The sequence below is a fragment of the Athene noctua genome, chromosome 19 (assembly GCF_965140245.1).
Source record: "Athene noctua chromosome 19, bAthNoc1.hap1.1, whole genome shotgun sequence".
Taxonomy (NCBI): Eukaryota; Metazoa; Chordata; class Aves; order Strigiformes; family Strigidae; genus Athene; species Athene noctua.
Window position 1 is genome coordinate 4,741,754 of NC_134055.1, and position 23,335 is coordinate 4,765,088.

The 23,335-nt window shown below is 36.9% G+C and overlaps 1 protein-coding gene across 3 annotated transcripts in view; it reads left to right on the forward strand.

The window, feature by feature from the left end:
• The window catches only part of NCOR1 (nuclear receptor corepressor 1), a 71,586-nt gene that overhangs the window by 27,461 nt on the left and 20,790 nt on the right, over positions 1-23,335 (forward strand). For all 3 annotated transcript variants that reach the window (XM_074923202.1, XM_074923204.1, XM_074923203.1), the window contains 14 exons: positions 125-191; positions 1,220-1,392; positions 3,426-3,516; positions 4,061-4,239; positions 4,710-4,764; positions 5,589-5,690; positions 12,231-12,361; positions 12,858-13,075; positions 14,743-14,805; positions 15,384-15,523; positions 16,247-16,373; positions 17,803-18,358; positions 20,327-20,456; positions 20,755-20,950. In XM_074923202.1, the coding sequence (XP_074779303.1) occupies positions 125-191; positions 1,220-1,392; positions 3,426-3,516; positions 4,061-4,239; positions 4,710-4,764; positions 5,589-5,690; positions 12,231-12,361; positions 12,858-13,075; positions 14,743-14,805; positions 15,384-15,523; positions 16,247-16,373; positions 17,803-18,358; positions 20,327-20,456; positions 20,755-20,950 (2,228 nt within the window). The remainder of the gene's footprint in view (positions 1-124; positions 192-1,219; positions 1,393-3,425; positions 3,517-4,060; positions 4,240-4,709; positions 4,765-5,588; positions 5,691-12,230; positions 12,362-12,857; positions 13,076-14,742; positions 14,806-15,383; positions 15,524-16,246; positions 16,374-17,802; positions 18,359-20,326; positions 20,457-20,754; positions 20,951-23,335) is intronic.

The following is a 23,335-nucleotide window of genomic DNA, read 5'->3' on the forward strand; positions in this document are numbered from 1 at the left end:
GAAAATATTTTTCATAATAATGACCTGGCATCTAGAATCCATATGGGCTTTGTTGGGTAGTTTTGAAGTGCTTGATTCATATGTAGATCACTTTTTTTTAAATTATTATTATTTTGTTTTGCAGAAACCAGGTGATGAGGAAAAAGCTAATACTATTCTTTAAAAGAAGAAATCATGCAAGAAAACAAAGGGTAAGACTACCATGTTTTTGTAAAAAGAGCACATGGTTGGTTTTTTCTCTGGATCCGTGAGTTGCATTTCCAAATGTGTCACATAAATCCTATTGATTAGAAAAATAAGATTCTTAAGCTAAAATTCTGTTGATTTATTGGAAAATAAACTGCAGGTTTTTAACTGGTTTGTCGATTATATGACTGAAAACCATCTAAAGTACAATAAGGAAAAAGCTTTTTTTCTTCCCTTTTCTTAAAGAGTATGAATGGAAGAGATGCAATGAAAATCTTTATCTGTTGTGCCTGACCTATCTCTGAACTTCTTTTCTTGTATAGTAGCTATAGTATCTGAAAGAAAATGGGGCAGAACTCTGATTTTTGAAGTCTGACAGCATTTTTAATCAAATGGGTGTGTTGGATACCAGTACTAATTGACTTAATGCTTTCTTTTGCATGCTGTTGGCATACAAAGCAAATACATAGCAAGTGGCATACATTGTCAAAAGGCTCTTTTGGGTGATGCTTGAAAAATCATTTTTATTATCAAGAATAGCAGAAGGTTGTACACCAAATTGGAAGATTCCACCATGGAAGTGTAATGAAGTATTTTTCTTCTTAGGATCCTAGGGGGGTTTTTTTATGTAGGAGCAGCTCTCTACATATTGCTGAGATTGAGGACATACTGCAATTATTGCAGCACCATTCTGTTAATTAAAAATTTAAAATAAATAAAAATTAAACCAAGTCCACTAATTAAAAACCTGGTGCCAGAAGATGTGAGATTTCAGGAAGGCAGTAGTAACAGTTAACCAATAACACTGCAATGTGTAAAGCAAAGAAATAGTGTGAAATATTAAAAATCCACATTTTTTTATGTACTTCCTCGTGTTCTCTCTGCTGAAAATTGGGTTTATGTCATCTTCAAAATGGAAGCCACTAGAGCAGGAAAAATATGTCTGTTCATTCCAGGAGCCTACCCATGTTATGTGTAATGATCATTTAGTGTATTTTAGTTTAATTCAAGGTCTACTTTTGGAATTTAACAGGAACAGAAAATCTGTCAACGTTATGATCAGCTGATGGAGGCATGGGAGAAAAAGGTTGACAGGATAGAAAATAATCCACGCCGGAAAGCTAAGGAGAGCAAAACAAGAGAATACTATGAAAAACAATTTCCAGAAATTCGGAAGCAAAGAGAACAGCAAGAACGATTCCAAAGGTATTACCATGGATTTGAAATATTCCTACAAAATATCTCTTAGGACTTAAGTTTTAAAATTATTTATAATAAAATTGGTTCAACCTAACCATTAAGTTTTAATGTTCATCACTTTATTCCTTAAAAAAGAATATTAGTGTATCATACAGTATAAAGTAAAATGTTCTTTCATTTGTTCACTGTGTTTCATGGCACTGAGCTCAAGTTTCCCTTCACATCCTAAGGATCTTTGTGGCTGTCCTTGTGTATCCACTGTCTTACGTCTCACCCTTTACTGTCCCTCCCTATCAGCTTGGTCAGCAGTGCTAGCCTCATCAGTTTGGTGTCCTCTTGGGTTGCTTTAGGGATGTCCAAATTGTTCCTTTCCTATCTCCGTTTTAGATCTGCCCTCAAAACCCATATTTTCCGAAAGAAATACAGAATAAAGGCTAATTAGCAAAGGCTGGTTAGGTTGTGGTTCTCGGTGACTATGTGAGTTAAGCTGCTCACATGCACAGAGAGGTTTGTGGAGTTGGTCTTACTTAATTGGAGTGTCAACTTCACGTGAGCCTGTTCATTTTGGACCTACACCCTATTGTATACTTGGTATTTTTCTGTCACTGGGTGTCTGTGTTACTCTTGTTTCATGTTCCCTATATTCATTAGCCTAGACACTCAGAAATCATTTAACTTCTATAATTAACAATTTGAATGATCTTTTGTTTTACTTGCCTTTTAATTTTATTCCAGACGCTCTTGCTTTTTGAAGTATGCAAGATACAACAATTAAGTCCCTATTATTTAATTTTAATCTATCAGACACTTGTTAAGTGGAAACTGTATAAAGAGTCTTAAAAGGAATGAAGTGAAATTCATTTGAGGGTTCACTTTAACTATGGTACTGTAGGTAGTGCTTCAAATTAGAATTAGGTCAGGTTTGATTCAGTTGTGTTGAAACCTGTTTATCTAATGTTTTAAATCATTTTAATACACCTTTGAGAGTTCAAGCCCCATAAAGATTTCATCTCATTATCTCTTCTAACCATCTGTCTAAATCACCTTACTTCATAAAACATAGGAAAAGCAGGTAGTTTGCAATATATTATGAAGGTTGGAAGATCTGGCTTTGTGGAGTCAAGAAAAGAGAATAAAGTAAAGTGTTAGAATGGAAACAGCACTCATATCTGTGAGAAGCTTTTGCTTTAAGAATATATCACGTGATTGTAATTACAAACTACTTGGGAAAGGGCCATCTCTTTATGTTATATTAATGTTCTCTAATGTAATGGCATCTTTGTCTATATTTGTGCTTGTAATACTATTGCTGTGTAAATACTAAGGGAGGTTTTGCCAGATTTTGTGCAAATTGCTTACTTCGTTAAAATCTTTGAGCAAATGAAGATGTTTAGTCTCAGTAATTATCAGTGATTTTTATCTCTGAAATGCTTTTTGACCAACATGCTGTAATATATTACGATGTTCTGAAGTGTAAAGATTACTAGCTGAGAAACTCTTCCAAATTACATCTCTCCTCATCCGTTCAAAAGTTGAAAATTTTACTTTGTTGTAATGAGTCTCAGTGCTGTATTAGTAACTTGACCGAATTGATGAAAGGCAAATTTAGTGTGCTTTTTTCTTTTGAAAAATAAAAAACTAAGTGTCTTTCACAGTATGTCAGTTTTACTAATTAAGATGATGATTTCTGTGACACTGATGAACATTTCTCGTACTCAGCAGAAGCGTATTAATGTATCTAAAACACCTACTTGCTGTGGAATCTGTGGTGACAACACTCCTTTTTTGATGTTGACTCAGGCATGCCCTTGTTGCTGAGCTTTGCAAATTCACCTGTAAAACAGCACTCGTTTGAAATTGCAATACATGAACAGAGTTTGTATTCTGAGACTGCTTAAGAAAGCACAATCCTAACTAATTTGGGAGACTGGTAACAGTATTTTAAGGAAATTTGAAGGTTGTAATTGTTGTGTACAAAATCTGAAAATACAGGTATTTTCCACTCTATCCTTACTACTTCTGTTTTCCCCTCATTCTAGAGTTGGTCAAAGAGGGGCTGGACTTTCGGCAACTATTGCTAGAAGTGAACATGAGATTTCTGAAATCATTGATGGACTTTCTGAGCAGGAGGTGAGGCTACTGTCTGTACTTTGCTATAGAAACACAGCAAATGACTCAATATCCTTTTATTGGCAGTGAAAGGTCTCGTTTAGAGGGTTTGTTTTTTTGATAAGAGAAACCTTTTTGGGCTGCTTTGAAAGAATCTGTGTGAAGTTTGGTTTGAAACAGGTCTTACAAATACTTTTCTTTTAAAGGTTATGCTTCCTGATTTTATCTGTCCTAGATTTTTCTCATGTGTCTGTGTTCATTTCAGGCTTGCTACAACCTAGTTTTTTACAGCTCTAACAAACATGAAAACTTCCTTTCTAAAACCCTTCACCATTTTAGTTTTTCATCATCATTTGTGACACTATTTCCTTTAGCTGACTGTGTAAATGCTCATTGGGATAGTGGCAACTTCTGGAAGAGTTAAGAAGTAGAGAAAAAAGTAGTTTCAAACTAACTGTGAATGTGTACTGCGGTGGAGCTTTAAAGAGTTGTGTCATTCAAGAACTGTAAACATTAGTAGCAACTTTTTGTCTTCTTTACTTTTTCTTTTATTCTTTGCCTTTAGAATAATGAAAAACAAATGCGTCAGCTCTCTGTCATTCCTCCCATGATGTTTGATGCAGAACAAAGACGAGTGAAGTTTATTAATATGAACGGTCTGATGGAGGATCCCATGAAAGTTTATAAAGACAGACAGTTCATGAATGTCTGGACCGACCATGAGAAAGAGATTTTTAAGGAAAAGTAATGGGCTTTCTTTTATTTTTATTACATTGCAAATGAGAGTTAAATACCTAACCCCACAGTAAACATCAGTTAAATTGGGAATGCTGAGGCTTTTGTGCAATAATATTTGATGATGTTCTTAGTTGGATGAGTGAAACATGGCAGAAGTTTTAGACTTCTCCACTTATTTTCTAACTGAGTAGACTCACATGCATTTGGTCCTTAGATAAGAACTTCTCTCAAATGTACTTTAGTTGTGTGATAAGATTAAAATGAGCAGAGTAGGTATATGATCTCATTCTATCAGCTAACAGCTAATTTTAAGTGCTTAGTTCTAAATTTGCACAATTTGAAAACTGGGCATTTTAGACTAATTTCAGTTGTGTAAATCAAAGGCTTGCTGATGGAACAGATTATTTGGAAGACTGCTTTGCTTATTTGATCATGAATTATGTTGTTAAACTTAAATAATTTCTGATTTATAAAAGGTTTGTCCAACATCCCAAGAACTTTGGTCTAATTGCTTCCTACCTGGAACGAAAGGTAAGACCTTTTTTAATATAAGTAGAGCCTAGGGTGGGATCCCTAACTTTCCAAATGTAAGTCATTTATCCCAGCATCATTTTATCTTCCTGGAAAAAATGTTAAGTTCAAAAAAGTTACTGCTTTGACAGGATTTTATAGTACTTGATCAGTAACACAATCAGTGCATGCAAACACCTAATGGAAGTTAGTGAAATGACACCACTGACAACAATACAAGAAAATGACACTTCATTTAGTTTTGATCTTATTTTCTTTTTGAAGCAGGTAAGCTTCTTTAACTATCTCACTGCTTAGGTAAGGACATAATTGGCTCTGCTGAGCCACTGTGCTAATTCTAAGAAACCTTGCCACCATGTTTAGCGTCATTGGGATCCTGCTGCTGACTGAACTAGTCTGTAGAACTAGTTTTAGTCTTTTCTAAAGTCTTTAGTCTTTAGAACTGATTTTGCAGAACTGATGTAAGAAGTGATGGAGAATTAGGATTTGTTAAGACTCACAACAGAATCTTGAATCCATATGGCTGTTATAATAAATAGAAACTTTCAGACTTGCAAATTGTCTAGTATAGATGAAATCATGCAGGCTGAAGTAGCTGAGGGATATTATAAATACATGAGACTTGCGTTTAACACTGTAATTTTATGCATAGTTATGTTGTTATATTTGTGTGTGAATTCACTTCCCTGCTGAGCAAACAAATCTAATAGAGTTTTATTTTAGTCTAGGGGTTGAATAGTTTAAGTGTTGAGAGAAATTAAATAGTAAAAAAATTTTTTTTTTTATAGGAGTAAAACCTAATTTTTTTTGCTTTTTCACTTTAGAATGTTCCCGACTGTGTATTATATTATTATTTGACCAAGAAAAATGAAAATTATAAAGCCCTTGTGCGAAGGAATTATGGTAAACGCAGAGGAAGAAACCAGGTATCTTAAATTCATTAATCACTCTGATATAATTATTTTATTGTTTCATATTTACAACTGTCTTATTATCTGATATAGCAAGTATATTATATGCGGGAAAGGGGGAATAATTTTCCTTTACTGCATTTTTGCCCTTTTAAAATTTAAGTAATCCTGACCTCAAGTGTTTTCTTGGTTAGTCTGGTTTTAATTCTGTGGAATATCGTCTTCCTTTGCACATATGTGACTTTTTTTTTAATATGACAGTTCATTTTATTTGAAGACCCTGCCATAGACATTGAAGTTGAATCCATCGTTAAATCCTATGTTGGAGCCAACAGAAGTTAGGTTTAGCATGAGACGTGAAGTGGAAAATTTATAATCACTTCATAATGTCAATAAGCAGAAATTAATAGTGGTCTTTATTTGGTGGTCAGGCTCAAAGTCAAGCTGGAACTTCATAGCAAGAAGAAAGAGACCAAGTTAGTGCATGCAAATAATAAATTCTGCTGATTCAGGAAGTATTCTTTTGGAAGTTTTGGAAATCTTTGGAGGGAAAAAGAACAGCATATTATGTACAAAAAGAATACAAATATGTTTGCTAGGCTACTGGGGTTAGTGTGGGTATTGAAAAACAAAACAACAAGAAATTAAGAAACTTTGAACTGTTTTTTTGTTGTTGGTTTTGGTTTTTTTTTTTAAAGAAAGCAGGAGAGAGTGCTGTGTATTCACTGAACTTGTTCCCTGCTTTTCCTGTTCTGATTTCCCCTTGCATCTGTCGAGTATTTAGGAAGTACTGAAAATAGAATGAAAGATATGTCAGTGATGAGATTAGGAAAGAAGGTCATATATGAAATAAAGTACTTGAACAGAGTACTAGATGTAACAATGAAGCATGCAGGTATTTTGCGTTTGTGTTCTTAAAATGAATTTAACAGCTGGAAACTGGTATAGATTGATGTGCTGAAGAAATACCCAAGTGCTTTGTTGGAACTGAAGCTTGGTGGGGGTGGGAGGGGAGGGTCCTCTCAAATTCAGGTTTTTAGAAATCCGCAGACCTTAAAATCTGAAGGCTTGTGGATTACTGGATTTAGTCATATTGCAGCAGCGATACTAAAGAGAAAATTGTTGAGCCTTTGAGATATTGTGACTGCACAAATCTGTACTGAACTGTAAAACAGCAAATTAAGTAAATATTCCACTTCAGGATATGTGAATCCTCTTTTCAAACAATGTGAGTTTTCTGAGAGTCCAGGTAAATATATTTTTTATATAAAAGAAAATTGCTGCTAACAACTTCAGCTGATAAGTTGATCCCGTTCACTAGAAACAGTCACCGTGTTGTGGTTCTATGGTGCTGTTGTACTTAAACCTTTTAAATTATGGTCTGGTGTTCTAAGAGAAGAGATCATATTGCAGAAGACTTACTTGTCTGTAGCGCACAAATTACTGATTGCTTGGGGTAAGGTCATTTTCATTATGTACAGGATTTAGTTAGAGCTTCTACTCTGACCACGTGAACTGCTGTGATGGAAGAAAATAATGGAAATAAACTGCATTTTGCCAGAACTTCTGTTAGACTTTCTAAGCCTAATAATGCTTTTTAATTGGAAAAGTATATTGTCATGTGACTAGTGATGGTGAAAGATTCCCATTCAGGTATGGATGTATGGCAAATACAAAGAAGATGGAAATAAAAGAGATTGTCCAAAAAGCAGACAATCACTGTGGACACTAAACGCAGATAATGCTGCTGATTTAAGTGTCTTAGTTTCATATTCTATTATAAAATGAGATTGATGTGATCATAGCAAGCATACACATGTTGAGCACTGTCTGTGCCATATGCTGTTCTTCTGCAGCTGTTCTAAGAGTGATGAGACAGAACTGGCTCAAGCTGTAATGCAATGTAAATTTGAGGATGTTCAGAAGATCATAACTATGTATTTAAATGTCTTTCAACATTGTTAAACTTTAGAATATTGGAACTGGTGGAATTTAAAATTTGGATGGATTTCTCAATCCATAAATTGTTTGCTTTCCTTGGATAATGCATATAAACTAGAGAGGGTTTAATTACAGCCCTCTATGCAAGGGCATAGATTTGTGAACTTAGTTTGCTGTAAAAGGAAATGCAAGGTGCTCTGCCTGACTTTGTAACTGCTCCTCTGAATATTGATTTGTATGTGAATAACTAAATACGTGAGTTGGAACACTGAGGCTGCTCTCGCTGTTTGTTCAACTCAAATTACTTGCTGTTTGAATTTTAGTAGAGTTGTAGGTCTTAATTGCTAGTTGTTGATCCACGTTAAGTACTCCAGCAAATCACTAAACTTTGGGCAACTGTTAGACTTAATGTGTGCTCTGGTAAGGGTGCAGATAAGTGTCAGACTTCGTAGATCTGAAGAATGTTGAGGTATTCTTGCAAACATAAGGAAATACTCAAAACATTCTAAATGGGAAATGTTACCATTTCTGGAAGTTTGAATTCAGAAGTATTGCAGTTAGCATGTTTAGTAACACTGTAGTAAGGAATTACATGGTACCAAAAATCCTGTTTGTATTTCTTAAATTTATTAAGGATTAATTAGCAACATTTATTACAGCTAGTAATAGAACTTGAGAGTGTTGAACTGCTTTGCTTGCCAGAGCTTTTATCTTACAGTTGCAGAATGCAATTCATCCCCCTTCTCCCTCCTGTGCCTCAGCCTTGTTTGAAGCTGATATTTTTCAGCAACCTGAAACTTCCTTGCTGATTGGCAAACACAAGTTGTGTAAGATTTATGATGCGCTCTAAGATGTGCTTGTGCCAATAACAGGTGCTTCAGCTTAAACTCTTAATAGTTCATATATTTTTGTAAATTAGAATGCAAGCAAGTGGAATATTGCAGTGGAGAAGATATTAATCATGGTAATGATGTTGAAATCCTTCAGAGAATGTAGTGAGTACAACTTGACTCAAGTTTCAGTGTGGGGGCTTTTCCTTCAGAGAAGCTGAATGCTAGATTAAGGCGTGTCAAGTTAAGAGATGTAGAGCTTATTAAGTTCTGATATACTTTTGTCCTCAAATAGGTCTAGAAAGGACTGTTTATAAAATGCTACCTAAACCATTCCAGAATGCTCACAGAGGCAACTAAACAAGCGTGTCTTAAAGCAACTGTGACTTTTCAAACGACGAGCACGTTTTTAACATAATACTGGAAGAAGGCATGGCTGTACAGTGCTTCCACATCAACCATCGAGAATTCCTTATGTAACTCACTGAAAGGAGGTTCTCTCTGACTCGAGATTTTCTTTGAAATTTGGTAGCAAAGCGGTAGTCAGTAAGGGGTGTGTTTCTGTGGTGGAGCTGCCTGGTCAGCAGAAACGCCTGTCTGTGGATCAGGCCGGGTGCCTTTGCAGCAGGTGGTGCAGTCCAGTGATCTGACTAGACAGAAATTTGCTGTATGTCTGTGACGGCCAATCAAGCTGAGCTCGGTGGGGATTACCTCTGGTGACTCCGGTGAGATTAGAAGGTTGTATGTGAGATGGGCAACTCTGCTGTAGGCAGCTTAAGTGGCAGAATGACACAATTTCCTGGAATAAACACGTTGCTGGGTTAGGCAGCCTCTGCTAAAGAGCTGTGTGATGTCGGTGCTGGTGTGGTTTTTGTCCTTTTGAATCGTACCCTGAGTTAAAGCCCATCCCCTTGCCTGGATAGTAAAAGTTTTAATCAACAGATGAATGTGCAGGTACGTCGCTGACCGAGGCTTCAACTGTTTTAAGGTTTGTGTTTAACCTGCACTTGACCTATTGATTATGCATGTTAAATAAATTCACTGTGAAATAGAGAACCCTGTTATGTACAGCGTGATGTTAAGTTAGCCAGGCAAAAAAGAACAGAGGATTTTCAGCAACTGTTTTGTAATTGGTTATATGTAAAGTACAGATTTTTTAAAATTACTGTTATTTTTTTCTTCTGAAAATGCAGTTTTAAACTCCTTGCTTCTGAGGCCAATCTATCTAGCACGATGGAAATAATTTATCTTAGTATGTCTTTGACATCTGGCTTGAAGGAAGTTTTTTGCATAACCAAGTAATGCCAGCATCATAAATGCCAATAATTGCAGCAAGATGATAGTGGTTAGCGTTTGCGTTTTCTGCTTCAGTTCACATTATTAAAATGTCAAAAACAAGTCTTTCTTGTGACTATTTCCAGCCTCAGTTTTCTTAGTGAAACAGTGACACCTGCTGCTACACTTACAGGAAAGTTGGTTCCTCTGTGAAAAAGAAAAGCCTATTTTGAAGAATTTTTCAGTGGACTGTAAAATCTGAGTTAATGAAGTCCTACAACAGCAATCTTGTACTTCTCTGTTTTTGTCTTTCCGTGATTTGCCAAATGTATTTTGGGTATTTGTTTGAAAGGTAGCTTTATATAAATATTACATGTATTTTGCTTTTTGAAGTTGACTTGCAGAGTAAGAAACAAGTCAGTTCTGTGCAGACCACATTTGAGTGGAGAGCATCTGGGTATTGCAGTTCTGAAAGGGTGACAATTGATGAGGTGGTTTGTTTAACCCATTCAAGCCCTTTCAGTGTGAGCTCCTGTGAACGGTTCCCTCTTTGTGGCCATCTCTGACTCTCCACCCTCTCTTACATTCCATAGTTCCTTATGAAAATGTATTTAAGGCAGAATTTAAACTGTAATCATGCATTTAAAATAAATTTACATATTTTCAGAGAGCTGGAAGAGAGCTCTTTCTTCCTTCTCCCTCTCCTCTTGCCTTTAACTGGAGTCCTGCCCTCTATAACATCACCTGCAACCTCAGGCATTCTTTTCCCATTTTTGTTGTATGGTGCCTAGTAGAGAGGGCTCTTGGACTTTTCTGTGGCACTCACATCATCACCTTGGTACAGATATTATTTGAGTGTGGATGGGCAATATGGATTAAGCTCCAGATGCTTGTTGCTGCCGTTTGAGGCCCATCAAGAGACTTAATTTGCTATTTACTTCATGTAAGGGTTCTGGGAATTGGGTGGGTGGGTTACATGGTTTATTTAGTGGCAGCTTGGTATAATACTACTGCTTGGTATTTTAGCCTGGAGAGGAAGGAATTTGCAGGTGAGCTATGGGCATAAAAATGCAGCAGTGTTGGAAAGTGAGATGGTTTGGCCATGTGCAGATACATTATTGTGGATGGCAAAAAGCAATATTTAGGATCTTAAATATATTTAGGGAGGATAACAATAGTGAAACTTGAGGAAATCTTTTCTGTAGGCACATTCTATAGATCTTTCATAATACTGCCCATCCCCATATGAGCAGTGTCATTTTTCTAATGCTTTCTTAAAACATCACAGGATATTTGGCTTGTCTAATGTTAGGCCACCTGTAAGAGTGAAGTCAGACAGGGAATACCAAGGCTTTTTATTTTGTGCATATGTGAAAGCAGTTGTAAGGGATCATGCTGGTAATTCTAGGTGATCACAGTGTAATTACATGTGTAATTAATGTGATTACATGTGTAATTCTATGTGATCACATTAAGTAACAGAAATTCCTTCCATTAATTCCTGTTTGAAGCAGATTATATCTGCTGGGAAGTTTAAGTCAAATTTATGAGCTTTCAAAAATGAGATACTCTTGTACATGATAGTCATCTGGACTGCTTTGACAGATCAGGAGTGATAGTCCCTTAACAGGAATGCATAAATAGTATTTTGTGCTGTTTTCCTTAGGATAATAACAAGTAATGGTAATTACTTTGTCAGTGCTTAATGTGCTTGTAAAACTATCATCTCGATAAAGGCTATAGTTTAAAAAAAAAAATCTAGGCTGTAATTTTCCATCTGTAAATTCACTGGAAATGTAAGTCTAAAATTCCTGACCTAATTTTTTGAACAATTACATTTCTTAATTGCTAGCTACAGTTTTGAGAAGGTGATTTAAGAGTTGTCCATAATTTTCATGTACAAAATCTGCTTCCAAGTTGTAAGCTATCATGTTTCACTATTTTAAAATGGACAACGTTAAAAATAAAATTTGAGAGGTGCAACACCATCACCACAAAAGATGTTGGTCGGACCTCTCTAAGCATTTTTAAAACACAGGTGTTCATCTTTAGTGTGGCATACAACAGCACATGTATCTGTTGACACATGTATGGGTACATTATGACCTCTGTGCTCATGCTGCAAAAGAAGCCTGTACCTCCGTGGAATTTATAAGAAAAAAATACCATATCTGAATGGGCCAGCTGACCACAAGATACATGAGAGAAAATAAATTGATAGTTACTGAGGAGGGATGTACAGCTAATATAGAGAAACTGCACATTCTGTGGCAAAGGGAACTTCTGAAGTCCAGGAGATAATGCCTGGAACATCACATTTGTTATGATTTCAGAGGGCAGATAGGTGTTACAGGTTTTGGCAGAGGTGTTTTATCTTGACCAGTGTGCAGAGACTGTGACTTGACATATCAAGTGGGAGGTAAGGCAGCGTTTGTGCTGCTCTGAGTACAAGTTGCTGTACCTTTGCGTGATCAACTTCTTATAATATGTAAATCTCATTTCAATTCAGCAACAAATTGCTCGTCCTTCTCAAGAAGAAAAGGTAGAAGAAAAGGTAGAAGAGGAAAAAGCAGAAAAATCAGAGAAGAAAGAGGAGGAAAAGAAAGATGAGGAGGAAAAGGATGAGAAGGAGGAATCTAAGTAAGTATATGTACTGAAAATGCATTAATTCACCCTAGATTGCAGGTTTTTGCAGGACAGGATTCACATTAGGCTGACAGTGAAATTTGGACTGAAAACTGTTCCTATTTAGGTTAGGATTTGTGCATTAAACAGTTTTTTTTGACACGTGAATTTCTCTGTCTTGAACTAATCAGACTGGTGGAAAAAGTGGTGGGATTATTTTTTTTGCTCATGTAATTGTTTTCATACCTTGTTGGTTTGGGGTTTTTTCATACGTTCTGTCACAGTGTTTGTAGCTTCTTTGAAGCCGATAATATCGAGTATCTGTGTTATTCTCTAGCAACTCTGTAAATTGTAGGCAGTAAGTGAATAGGCATCTTCAGAGTTTGTGGAGTTTTGTTTGTGGTGCGGTTTTTTGTTTTGGTTTTGTGGGGTTTTTTTACATTGATATTTGGGAATATCTGCTCATAATGGCTATCTGAATGTGACTGAATTATATTTTAACTACTCTCAGAGAAAACACCAAAGAAAAGGACAAAACTGAAGCTGCACCAGAGGAAACAGAGGAAAGGGAGCAGGCCACTCCTAGGGGCCGAAAAACTGCCAATAGTCAAGGTCGTCGTAAGGGCAGAATCACCAGATCAATGACAAATGAAGCTGCACAAGCAAGTGCTGCTGCAGCTGCAGCCACTGAAGAACCACCCCCACCTCTTCCACCCCCACCAGAACCTTGTGAGTAGCATTTATAGGACACTCGGGGACCCATCTGGTCATGAGGCTCTTCACTGACATAAGGCTGTTTTCTGTGCATGCACTGCACTTTTTTTTTTTTTTTTTTCTCTATTTAGTATTACATCTTTATTCTTAGGCCTGCTTATAATTTCATGATTGCGTGGTACTGTTAAACTTCACAAGTGTAACTTCATGAATAGTATATGTGTAATCAGATGACTCTTTTAGAACCACGTGGGGAGAAAAAAGGCAGTTCAGCCTTTCTGTGATAATTATGTTTTCTTTCTTTGCAGGGTTAATGATGGATCTGTAGAGATCCAAATGCCTTTGACACAGATTGACTTACAGGCTGTAGCTCACAGAGGTTATTGTTAAATAAGTAGGCATGATATTTGAGTATTTAGAGGGTTTCATAATCGGAAATAGATCCTAGCAATTTTGTTGTTGTTTCTGTATTAGATGGCAAGATACTTCTTTAAAATAAAATGCTACTTTCTTGGCACATATGGTTAAAAAAGACTACGCTATCTCTGAACTGCATTTCTGAAAAGGCTGACATAATTTGTGGTGCTGCAGAAATACTAGCAAACAGAATACCTTGTGGCTAGTAAATAATTATCCAGAATGGCAGGGCAGGTTGTTTTTTTTTTCTTGCAGTATTCTGCTGTGGCAAAGTTTGTTGCCCCTAGCTCTTCAACTAGGTAGTTACAGGCAGCTGCTATTCTAGAATTTGTAACAGCTTTTTTGTTGCTCCGATATTCTGTATATCCTAAAGAACAGAGTAAGTGGGCAAATTAGTTCTCATTTAACTGTAAACATCAGAGACTGTGATAGACATTCTTGCTCAGTTGACATGGTGGGTTTTTGTCAACAGCTAGACTAAGGCAATAATGGGTTTTGCTTTTATTTTTTTAAAACTATTTTTACAGGGTTGACTGGAAAATCCCAAATAGTTTTTTAGTAGATCCAGACAGACACTTCGTAGTTGTCCTCCTTTTGTTGTTTGTTATTGGAAGTTGTTGAAGGATCCATGTTGCATGTTGTGCGTAATGGCAGATTTTATGAAAAGGAAATGGAGGCTGTTGCAGCTTAATATCATTCAGAATTTAAACAGAATGATATCAAATCCAGAGAAGTGAATGAAAACTATTTTGTGCTGAATCATACTTAGTTTACTGCTTGTTTTTACTTGCTGTTTTTTTGTTTTCTTTTATTTTTCTTTTGTCCAGTAGGAGACTCAGTGAATACAAGAATAGTAGACTTTTTGATACCCACTAGTCAATAAATAACCATGTCAGTCCTTTCCACAGCAGTCAGTGAAGTAATATGGAACTAGATTATAGCATGTTGGATTACTTTTAGTAGTTGGTGGTAATTATTGACAGTTTAGATGTATCAATCATTAAAATTTTATTTAAGTTACTTTCAAGTCTTTCTTGGCAGATAATTGTAGTTTTGTGGGCAGAACAGTTCTGAACAGTTTGCTGAGGTTGTGGTGGTTCCTTCTATATCTCTAACTTGTTTTAATGGAGATTGACCACTTCCCTTCCTAAGTGACTTGAGCAAACATTAATGTAAATAGATTAGTTGACTATGGGATGCATGATTGGTGTCATAATAGTGAATCCTGGTCTTTTCTCTGATTGGTGTCTTTGTTTCTTTTTCAGCTTCTGCAGAGCCTGTGGAGACATCCCGCTGGACAGAAGAAGAAATGGAAGTTGCTAAGAAAGGTAAGTCCTGCAAAGCTCTTGACATTCAAAATACTTTCTGAATACTTGTATTTTACAAAATCACTTTTTGAGATTCATGTTGACTTTTTTCATACGGGCTACTTAGAACTGTTTGATGTTGTACTTGGTCCACAGAAGTCTGTGAAACAGATGTGAAGGTGTGTATGTAAAGTTTCAAAGTAATGTGTTTATAAGTTACAAGAATTCCTTTTGTATAAGACATCCTTTTCATAGAAAAGATAATGTAGTTTATAACTGTCTATTCATCTGCAGATGCTGTTACCTATAAATTTTATGCATGAAATCAATATTTTATCAGAGGTGTTGCATATTGGCAACAGCAAAGAGTTAAATTTGAAGGTTTTATAAGCACACATTCAGGTTGACACAGCTTTTTTTTTACACCCCACCCCACCCCCGTAAATAGTTATCAAATGCATTGTCATAGTGAGAGTTCTTTTAAGGACAGCGGTAATTCTGTAGCTTACCTTCCTATAGGCATTGTTATTCCATTTATTTGGATTCAGATAGTTGAAGTATTTATCATAGTAAATATTGGTTCTTCTGTGTCTGAACAGGCCTAGTGGAACATGGACGAAACTGGGCAGCAATTGCCAAAATGGTTGGGACAAAAAGTGAAGCTCAGTGTAAGAACTTCTACTTCAACTATAAAAGGAGACACAATCTGGACAGCCTTCTCCAACAGCACAAACAGAAGGTAAGTGCAGTAGGCATTGAATATTTTGCAGTGGAAAACTTGGCATCTTTCCGAAGTCATTCATCATGCTTCACTAAGACTGTTTTGCAATCACCACTTGTTTCCTTTTCTACTTGTTTTTGTGTGGTGACATAAATCTCCTAGAAAAGGCGGATGATGCTCACTGACCTGTGATACTAATCACTTCTTGCTTTAAAATGCAATAGAAGATTTTCTGTCAGATAGAACACTGAAGCCTGAGGAATTCTTTAGTGCTCTGAAAACCACATTACTCATCAGTACATCAGCAACTATAGAAGCTCAGGTATCGCTACCATGAAACACATTAAGCACTAACCTTACCAAACAGAGCAAGAGAATTGGTAGAAACCAGGAAAATGGAAGTTTTGAGGCATCTAAGTTAGAATCCTGAGTATTGGAATCCTCTAAACTGCAGTGTTGTCCTTGTCTCTTCTCACTGAAGAGCATCAGTGTCTGTGTTTGCTGCACAGTGTTGTCCCCCAAACATATCTTGAGACTCTGGTTTGTTCCTAAGCTTATATTTGATCAGGAGCAGCACAAGCTGGCCTGAAGTTGAAATAGTGTGGCCTTGTGAACGAGTATTGTGCTAAATAGACATTCTCTGTCTTTCATTTCAACCTCAGATTGATAAATGAGAATGCATGTAAAAGGAAATAATCCTTGCAAATTTTCAGTACAATGTAAATGCCGTGTCTTTATCAGTCTTCACGAAGGCCCCGTGAGGAACGAGATGTATCACAGTGTGAGAGTGTAGCTTCGACTGTGTCAGCTCAGGAGGATGAAGATATTGAAGCATCTAATGAAGAAGAGAATCCAGAAGACAGTGAAGGTAACTTTGCTGGGAAGGAAACTTGTGTGTACGCAGAAAGGGACCCATGTTTTGTGCCAATTGTACACTCCAAAAGCGTGTTCCACTTCATAATGCAGTGCTCACATACTGTTTCAGTTGGATTTTAGCAATTGGAACTCACAGGAGAGGAAAAAGCATTTTTAGTACTGGGTAACCTTAAGATGCTATTGCTTAGTATTTTGAGATGCTTTGACTATGCTATCATCTAGAAAGTAAACAGGCAGCACCTGATCAAAAAATTTGTGCGTGTTGAAACGAGTTAAATCAAAGATATGTAACCTTTGCTAGTTGATAGTCTTAGTGAAAGCTTCAGGCAAGCAAATTTAAGTGATGCTTTTGTGTTTTGTTTAAAATTTGTTGGTTGCAACTGCTAATTATTTATTATAAGCACTCGGGCTTGGCCAGCTTTTTGTGGAGCTGTAAGCAATAGAATTCATAAATGATGAATGAGAGAATATGGCTAAGTGTTGGGGATTTTGGTTTTCAATTGTTTGGTATTTTTTAAGCTGCAGTGTGTGTAATTCAGGAAATTAACTATTTCTCTAAGTCAAAATCAATTACTTGTTTTACAGATGGGTAGGTTAAAATTGATGCATCCTTATTGCATCCATTTGTTTAACAAACTTTGTTAAAATATTGATGTGGTTCTTAGGAATGAAGATTCTTATCAGAAGCTAAGACTTGAATATAACATCTATGTTCTAGGTGTTGCCATAGTTTTTCCATAAATGTTTTTATTTAAAACCTATTTATAATATAATGGAGTTCATGAACTAGGCTAAAAAGAGGAGGAAAGTTCTTTACTGGAAAAATCAATAGCTTTCTATAATTGGTATCTGGCTGTCAATGCTGTTTACACCTTTCACAGAGCAAAGAAGACATTTTCAAGAAAACAGTGGTGATTCACAAAGAAAGTAAACTAGAACTGTTAACTTACAGCAAGAACTGCAAGTCGGCATGTCTGTAAAATGTGACTGATTTTCATGTAAAATCAGCATTTTGCCACTTCTAGCAGCAATGCCTCTAAAACGTGTTAATTTGAATCATTAAAGCCGCGCCTTAGGTACTGTGAATGTTGACTCTAATCTTGTAATAAAGCCACATCATATATGGAAGTATCGAGTCTCTGACATATGCCCAAGAGTTTAGTTGGCTGTCTCTCGGCAAGATCAGAGCTAGCTAAGTAGTCTTATTTTTGTAATATCAGTCTTCCTCCTTCACCTCTATCAGCTGATTTGTGGGGTACTTTCCTTTTGGGAGTCAGTTCTTCAGGGCAATTGTCTTGCTGTGCTTTGGGACAGCAGACATACTGGATTATTCTAAAGAAGCACTTAATCGAAGCCTAATTCAATTTCATTAACATTGAACAGTTATGCCAAAACAGTTTGGTTTTTTTTTCCCCCCGCAGGTGCTGAAAATAGTTCTGATACAGAAAGTGCTCCATCTCCAACTCCAGCAGAACCTGCTAAACCAAGTGAAGAAACACCATCTGAGAGTGCTGCTTCGAAAGTAACCGCTGAGGCAACAGCAGAACAAGAATCTACCATTAAACCTGCAACCAGCACATCTCCCTCCTTAACAGCCCAAAGTGTATCAACAGCTGAAAGTCAGAACCCTGAGCCACAGGTTAAGGAAGAAATGAATAATGAGACAGAAGAGCCTATGGAGGTTGACAGTAGAAGCCATGCAGTTGAAGCTAAGCCTGTGATTACTCTTCCAGTGCATACCAAAGTAGAACCTGTAGAGACTGAAATGAGGCTACCAGAGAATATTCAAGTGAAAATAGAGAGTGATACCAAAGAGAGAGAGATGGAGAAACCCAAGGAAAAGTCAGAACCAGAGGAAATGGACTATAGTCTGTCACAACAAGTTAATACAGCAAGACAAGAATCCCATTCAGATAATGATTCGAGTGCCACCTGTAGTGCTGATGAGGAAGTTGATGGAGAACCTGACAGACAAGGGTGAGTTTAATTGTGTAGCATTCAAATATTGCCATCTTTAAGAAGTTGTTTAAAAAGTGGTTTTACTTTAACAGCGATCCAAAAACTGTCATCAGTAGTGACATTTTTGTACATGTTTCTACTCGGGAAAGAATGTCTAAGGAGTCTTTGCTGGAAGTGCAACAGAGGGAAATGTTGGTTTAAGATTTTAATGAAAAGCCAAAAGAAGGGTCTTCTAAGGCAGGGTAAAGCAAAATTCTATGGTGGAAGACTGACTAGGTAGGTATCAAACTAGCACAACTACATAGAAAATTGGAGAATGAGGGAAATCAAGCTGTTTGGGATCTGTTCAGAGAATGGGAATTGTGTTAAATGATTATCTGGAAAGGACAGCAGCTTACTGAAACAATGAAAATTTGCCAAAGCAAGAAAGGAGATGCCCCTGGCATGAGTTTCCATAAGTAACTCTGTGGTACTGCTGGTGGGGAGATGAAGATCTTGCTGCTGCAGAATTTTCTGCTACAGAGCTATTTAAAAATCAGTGACCAACTAAAAAAATTCAGTCAGTCATGGGGAATTTTGTAAATGCCTCCATCTATTCACCAAGAAACTCAACAGTGGTTGTGTAGCTGGATCTGTACTGAAGTTCTTTGGTTTGGTTTTGTTAGTTTGTAGCCTTTACACAATACTTAGAAACAAATCTACACATTCAGAAGTGGATTTGGAATATTTTTTATGGTGTGATTGGTTATTGTGGGATGGTACATGGACTCTCCATTCCCTTTAGTGATAAATTGTTTGAATGTAGAGCCAAAAAGTTGGAGATGGAGCTGTTTTAATTGATTCTTGCTCTCACAAACTCAGTTTAGTAGAATGCATCTAAAACTCCTTGGTTTGACAGGGAAAGCAGCCTGAATATATTTTCTAGTAGGAGATGAAATCTTCTTTAAAAAAAAAAAAAATCTAGGGGCACAAAATATTGATATTTTAGTTACCTTTTAACATTTCATGTTTATTTGTTTGTATAACCTCTAGATTCCTGTACCCAATTACTGTCATTGAACCATGTTATATGAATCAGAATTTCTTGAAGACTATTAATAATACAGTAGTTCTGTATTTCTTACTCTTACCAGTGTCTGTAAATTAACAGGCAAGTGTCCTGAGAAATGGATGACCTCTTTCTCCAAAGTGTACAATGTCTTCATGCAAACTTCCTAGTTCCTGGGAACTTGGCCCTAAACACTGTGGATAACCCACATGAGTATATCGGGCTTTAAATGGACAATGCTGCACATCTTTGGAGTAATTTCTCTTTTGAATGTGTCTGACACCACTGATGATGTCTGAAGTCTTTTTAGTGTACTGTTGAGTGCATTCCTGTGTAACCACAGTGTAGAGCTGGAGCCAATGCCCCCTCCCTCTTAGTGGTCTTAATATACACACCGTACCAGGGATAGATGTTAAATGTCAAAAGTATCCAGTGTCATTGTTCTGCATGTGGTCTTTGGAAAGAGTGCAGCTGATGGTGTTTCTGCACTCTCTTGCCTCTTCAGACATCGTCTTTCCACTTCACAAATACATTGGCCCTCCTCTCTGTTGTATACTCTTGTTTATTTCCTGTGGACTAAATATATCTACTGCTTCCTATCTGGGTTTTTATAAAGCTTTCTTTATAAAGAAAGTTGCGTTCTTGTGGTACTGTGCATATAGAAACTGCATACTTAAATTTCTGGTATTAGAGATTCTGAACACTTCTTTTGATATTTCTGTGTATTATAAAAACACAGCAGCATCTGTTGCCTGTTCTACAGATGTGCTGTGGGACAAAACACAACGTGATTCTTGATTTTCCAGCTATTTGTCCAGTGTGTTAAATGTGGTAGGGTTTTTTTTTGAAGTTGTGAGGCATATTTTTGCCATTTTAAAGTTGTTTGATCTTGGTCTTGTTGGTGATATTTTCCCTTTCCTTCTGTCTCTTTTTTTCAGTATCTTCAGCAGGGAGTCAAAGCCCTCATTGTTAAATCCCACTGGGTCAATACTGGTATCATCCACGATAAAGCAAGGTCAGATGGACCTGCAACAGCTTCACCACCGAGCTGCTGTCATTCCACCTATGGTAATGGGGTGTTTTAAGTGATATTTGAAGGAATATCTGTTGTCCGTAAAACTAGTTGCAACACTAAAGCGGCAAAAAAACATGAAACAAATAAGAAATAGATCGTTTACTTTGTTATCTTAGTTTTGAAGGGGAAGTAAGTTAACTACAAATACACAAGTAATAGCTTAAAAACAGATGTTTTTGAAACAGTCATACATAGACTGCAGCCACTGCAGTGGAGGCATTGAGCAAGACAGTTACTTTAGTAAGTACCTGTATTAATGTACCTCATGTTAACACCTTCCTGTCCCTGTAGGTTTCTTGCAGTCCCTGTACTGTTCCTGTTGGAACGCCGGTGAGTGGTTACGCGCTCTATCAACGGCACATTAAAGCAATGCACGAGTCAGCACTGCTGGAGGAGCAACGCCAGAGGCAAGAGCAGCTGGATATGGAGTATCGAAGTGCTGTAAGCCCTTGTGGCACTTCCAAGAGCCCTAATGTTGAGTGGGAAGGTAGGTGTTTTCACATCAGTCATGGAAAGAACCCTGCATTTGAGGTCCGTGTGTTACACTGCTGCCTCATTTAAGAATGAATGTTGAGTCTACTGATAATTAACTGTTGCTTTCTGATGGCGCTCCATTGAAGGAAACTGTCTACTGTAGAGATTCTGCTGCAGTTATGGTGTTGGAGAACTACCTTGTAGCCCCCTTAGATAAGGTAGAAAAAATTACTCCATTTGGGTGACATTCAAAAATGAGTCGTTCCTAGAGAGAGAGATGCAGAAAGATTAGGCATGCGCGTGAGAGGACCCAGATAACTTGGTGTTCTGGGCGAGCCTCTTTTCAGAATCTTAAGGCGAAGATGGGAGAGACTTGTTAAAGGAGTATGAGCACAATTAGAAGGCATGTTTTACTGTACCGGAGTACATACATGGACATTGAGCCCTGGAGCAGGACACAAAGGTTTTGTAGAAGTGTTATACTCTAGCCCATCGAAGGGCTGTGTGAGAGGTTCTTTCTCTTGGGAACACGATGGTTGGTTGCTTTTGTATATATAGAGGATAGCTTGAGGCAGGGTTTGAACTGAACTCTGTGATCTGGACCAGTGTTTCCTGAATGTGGCTGTTAGTGTGACCTTCAGTACAGAACAAGGCTAAAAGTGCTCATGGAACCTCTCAGAGTGACTAAATAAGGGCATATCTGTTACCATTGCTGGTTACAGGCAAGTGGTTCAGGTGGACAGTGTATATGTTATGTCATCCAAATTGCTACATAAGAGCCAAAGGATGCATTTATTAGTTTTCATATTATGTTTTCTCTCTGTATATATTGGCTATATTTTCATTCTTTGAACTGAAATTATTTTAATTCTGTCAACAGCTTGCAAATTACAAACAGCTTAGCAGAAGATTGTTTTGGTTTTGTGCAAGCAAAGCGTATCTTATGGGAGGCCCAATTCTGTACTAAGTGTGTAACCTCAACTCACTTTACTAGAAAATAAATAGGTCCACAAACTGTACATTGTAACAGGGAAATAAACCAAGTCATATTAATGTGTTGATTGTCACAATGTTAGAGATAATCATCACAGTTGCATAATTCTGCATTTTTAGATTTTATATTCTCATGCATTGTTTCTGTTGTCTGCACAGTATTAGCAATATAAACTGTCATGTTCTTTGAAACTTGAGTATTTTATGTTTAATCTGCATAAGAATTTTAAATTATGTTATGAAATGCTTCACCTTAATTACTTTTACCTAAGTAAAATGAATCATAACCATTTTTTTTTGCCTGTTAAAATAATGAGAAGGTAGCTTGTAGATCTGTGGAGGGAAGGGCAAGATTGTATTTTTTGCAAGTTGGTTCTTCAGGTGGAAAGTCTGGGTTTGCTTAAAAGTACCATATAACTGAAATACTACCCAAATAACTCTTGGCATTGGCAGTGTGGTATTATGAAGTGTGGGAAAGTTCTGGGGTGAAGTCTCTGTCAGCAAAAATCGAGGTGATTATTGAGGCAGACAGAGAGGGAGGGATAACATGTTTAATGTAAATGGGTTCTACAAGCCTCAATGTCTTAATCTGAAAACTAGAAGAGGCTGAGATGTCATCAGATCGTTACAACAGCTACTTCCTGAGATACACTGTGCATATGAAACTTGTCCGCCCACTGGTGTGTGCAGCAGAGAGCCCACAGAGTGTTTAAAAACCTCGCATCGCATATATCAAAACACTTGTGGGGCATCTTGTCAAACTAAAGGGCCTGTTGTGGAATTGGCTTATGACAACCTACACAATACTTCACCATGAAATAAAATAATAATGATCCTTTAGAAAGCTGTTATGGGATGACTAGTGTCATCTTTCTTTGGTTACGGAGGTTAAAGATGTAATTTCACAGCTGCAGTAGACTTGTTCTGGCTCGTAATTTTGAATACTTAAATTGTCCATTGCCAAGGAAAAGGAATTTCTGAAGTTCTGGTACTGGATTTTTAATTTCCTAAATTCAGTAAAAATATCTTTTCCCTTTAAACACTACAGATGGGCAATATGGGTATTTGAAATTTGATTCGTAACTTCTCTGGGCAAGCAGACAAGGAAGGAAGGCTTTTTGTCTGGTAGGATTGGCTTATAAGTCTGGCTGAACTTGCATGTAAACCCGGCTGATGCACAGGATTTGGAAAGGAATCTTTTTTTAAACAAAGTCTTTTTCAATAGCAGAGCTTGAATTTAAAGGACCTAAAGGAGACAGACACTGTTTTTCACATATAGAAGTAATGAGAGAGTTTTTTCAAAGCTTTGGGGATAAAAATAGAAATTAAGCTGTACCTTGATACTACTTTTTAATGAAACATTTGTACCTGATGAATACATTAGACATTTGAATAGGCCCTTTGT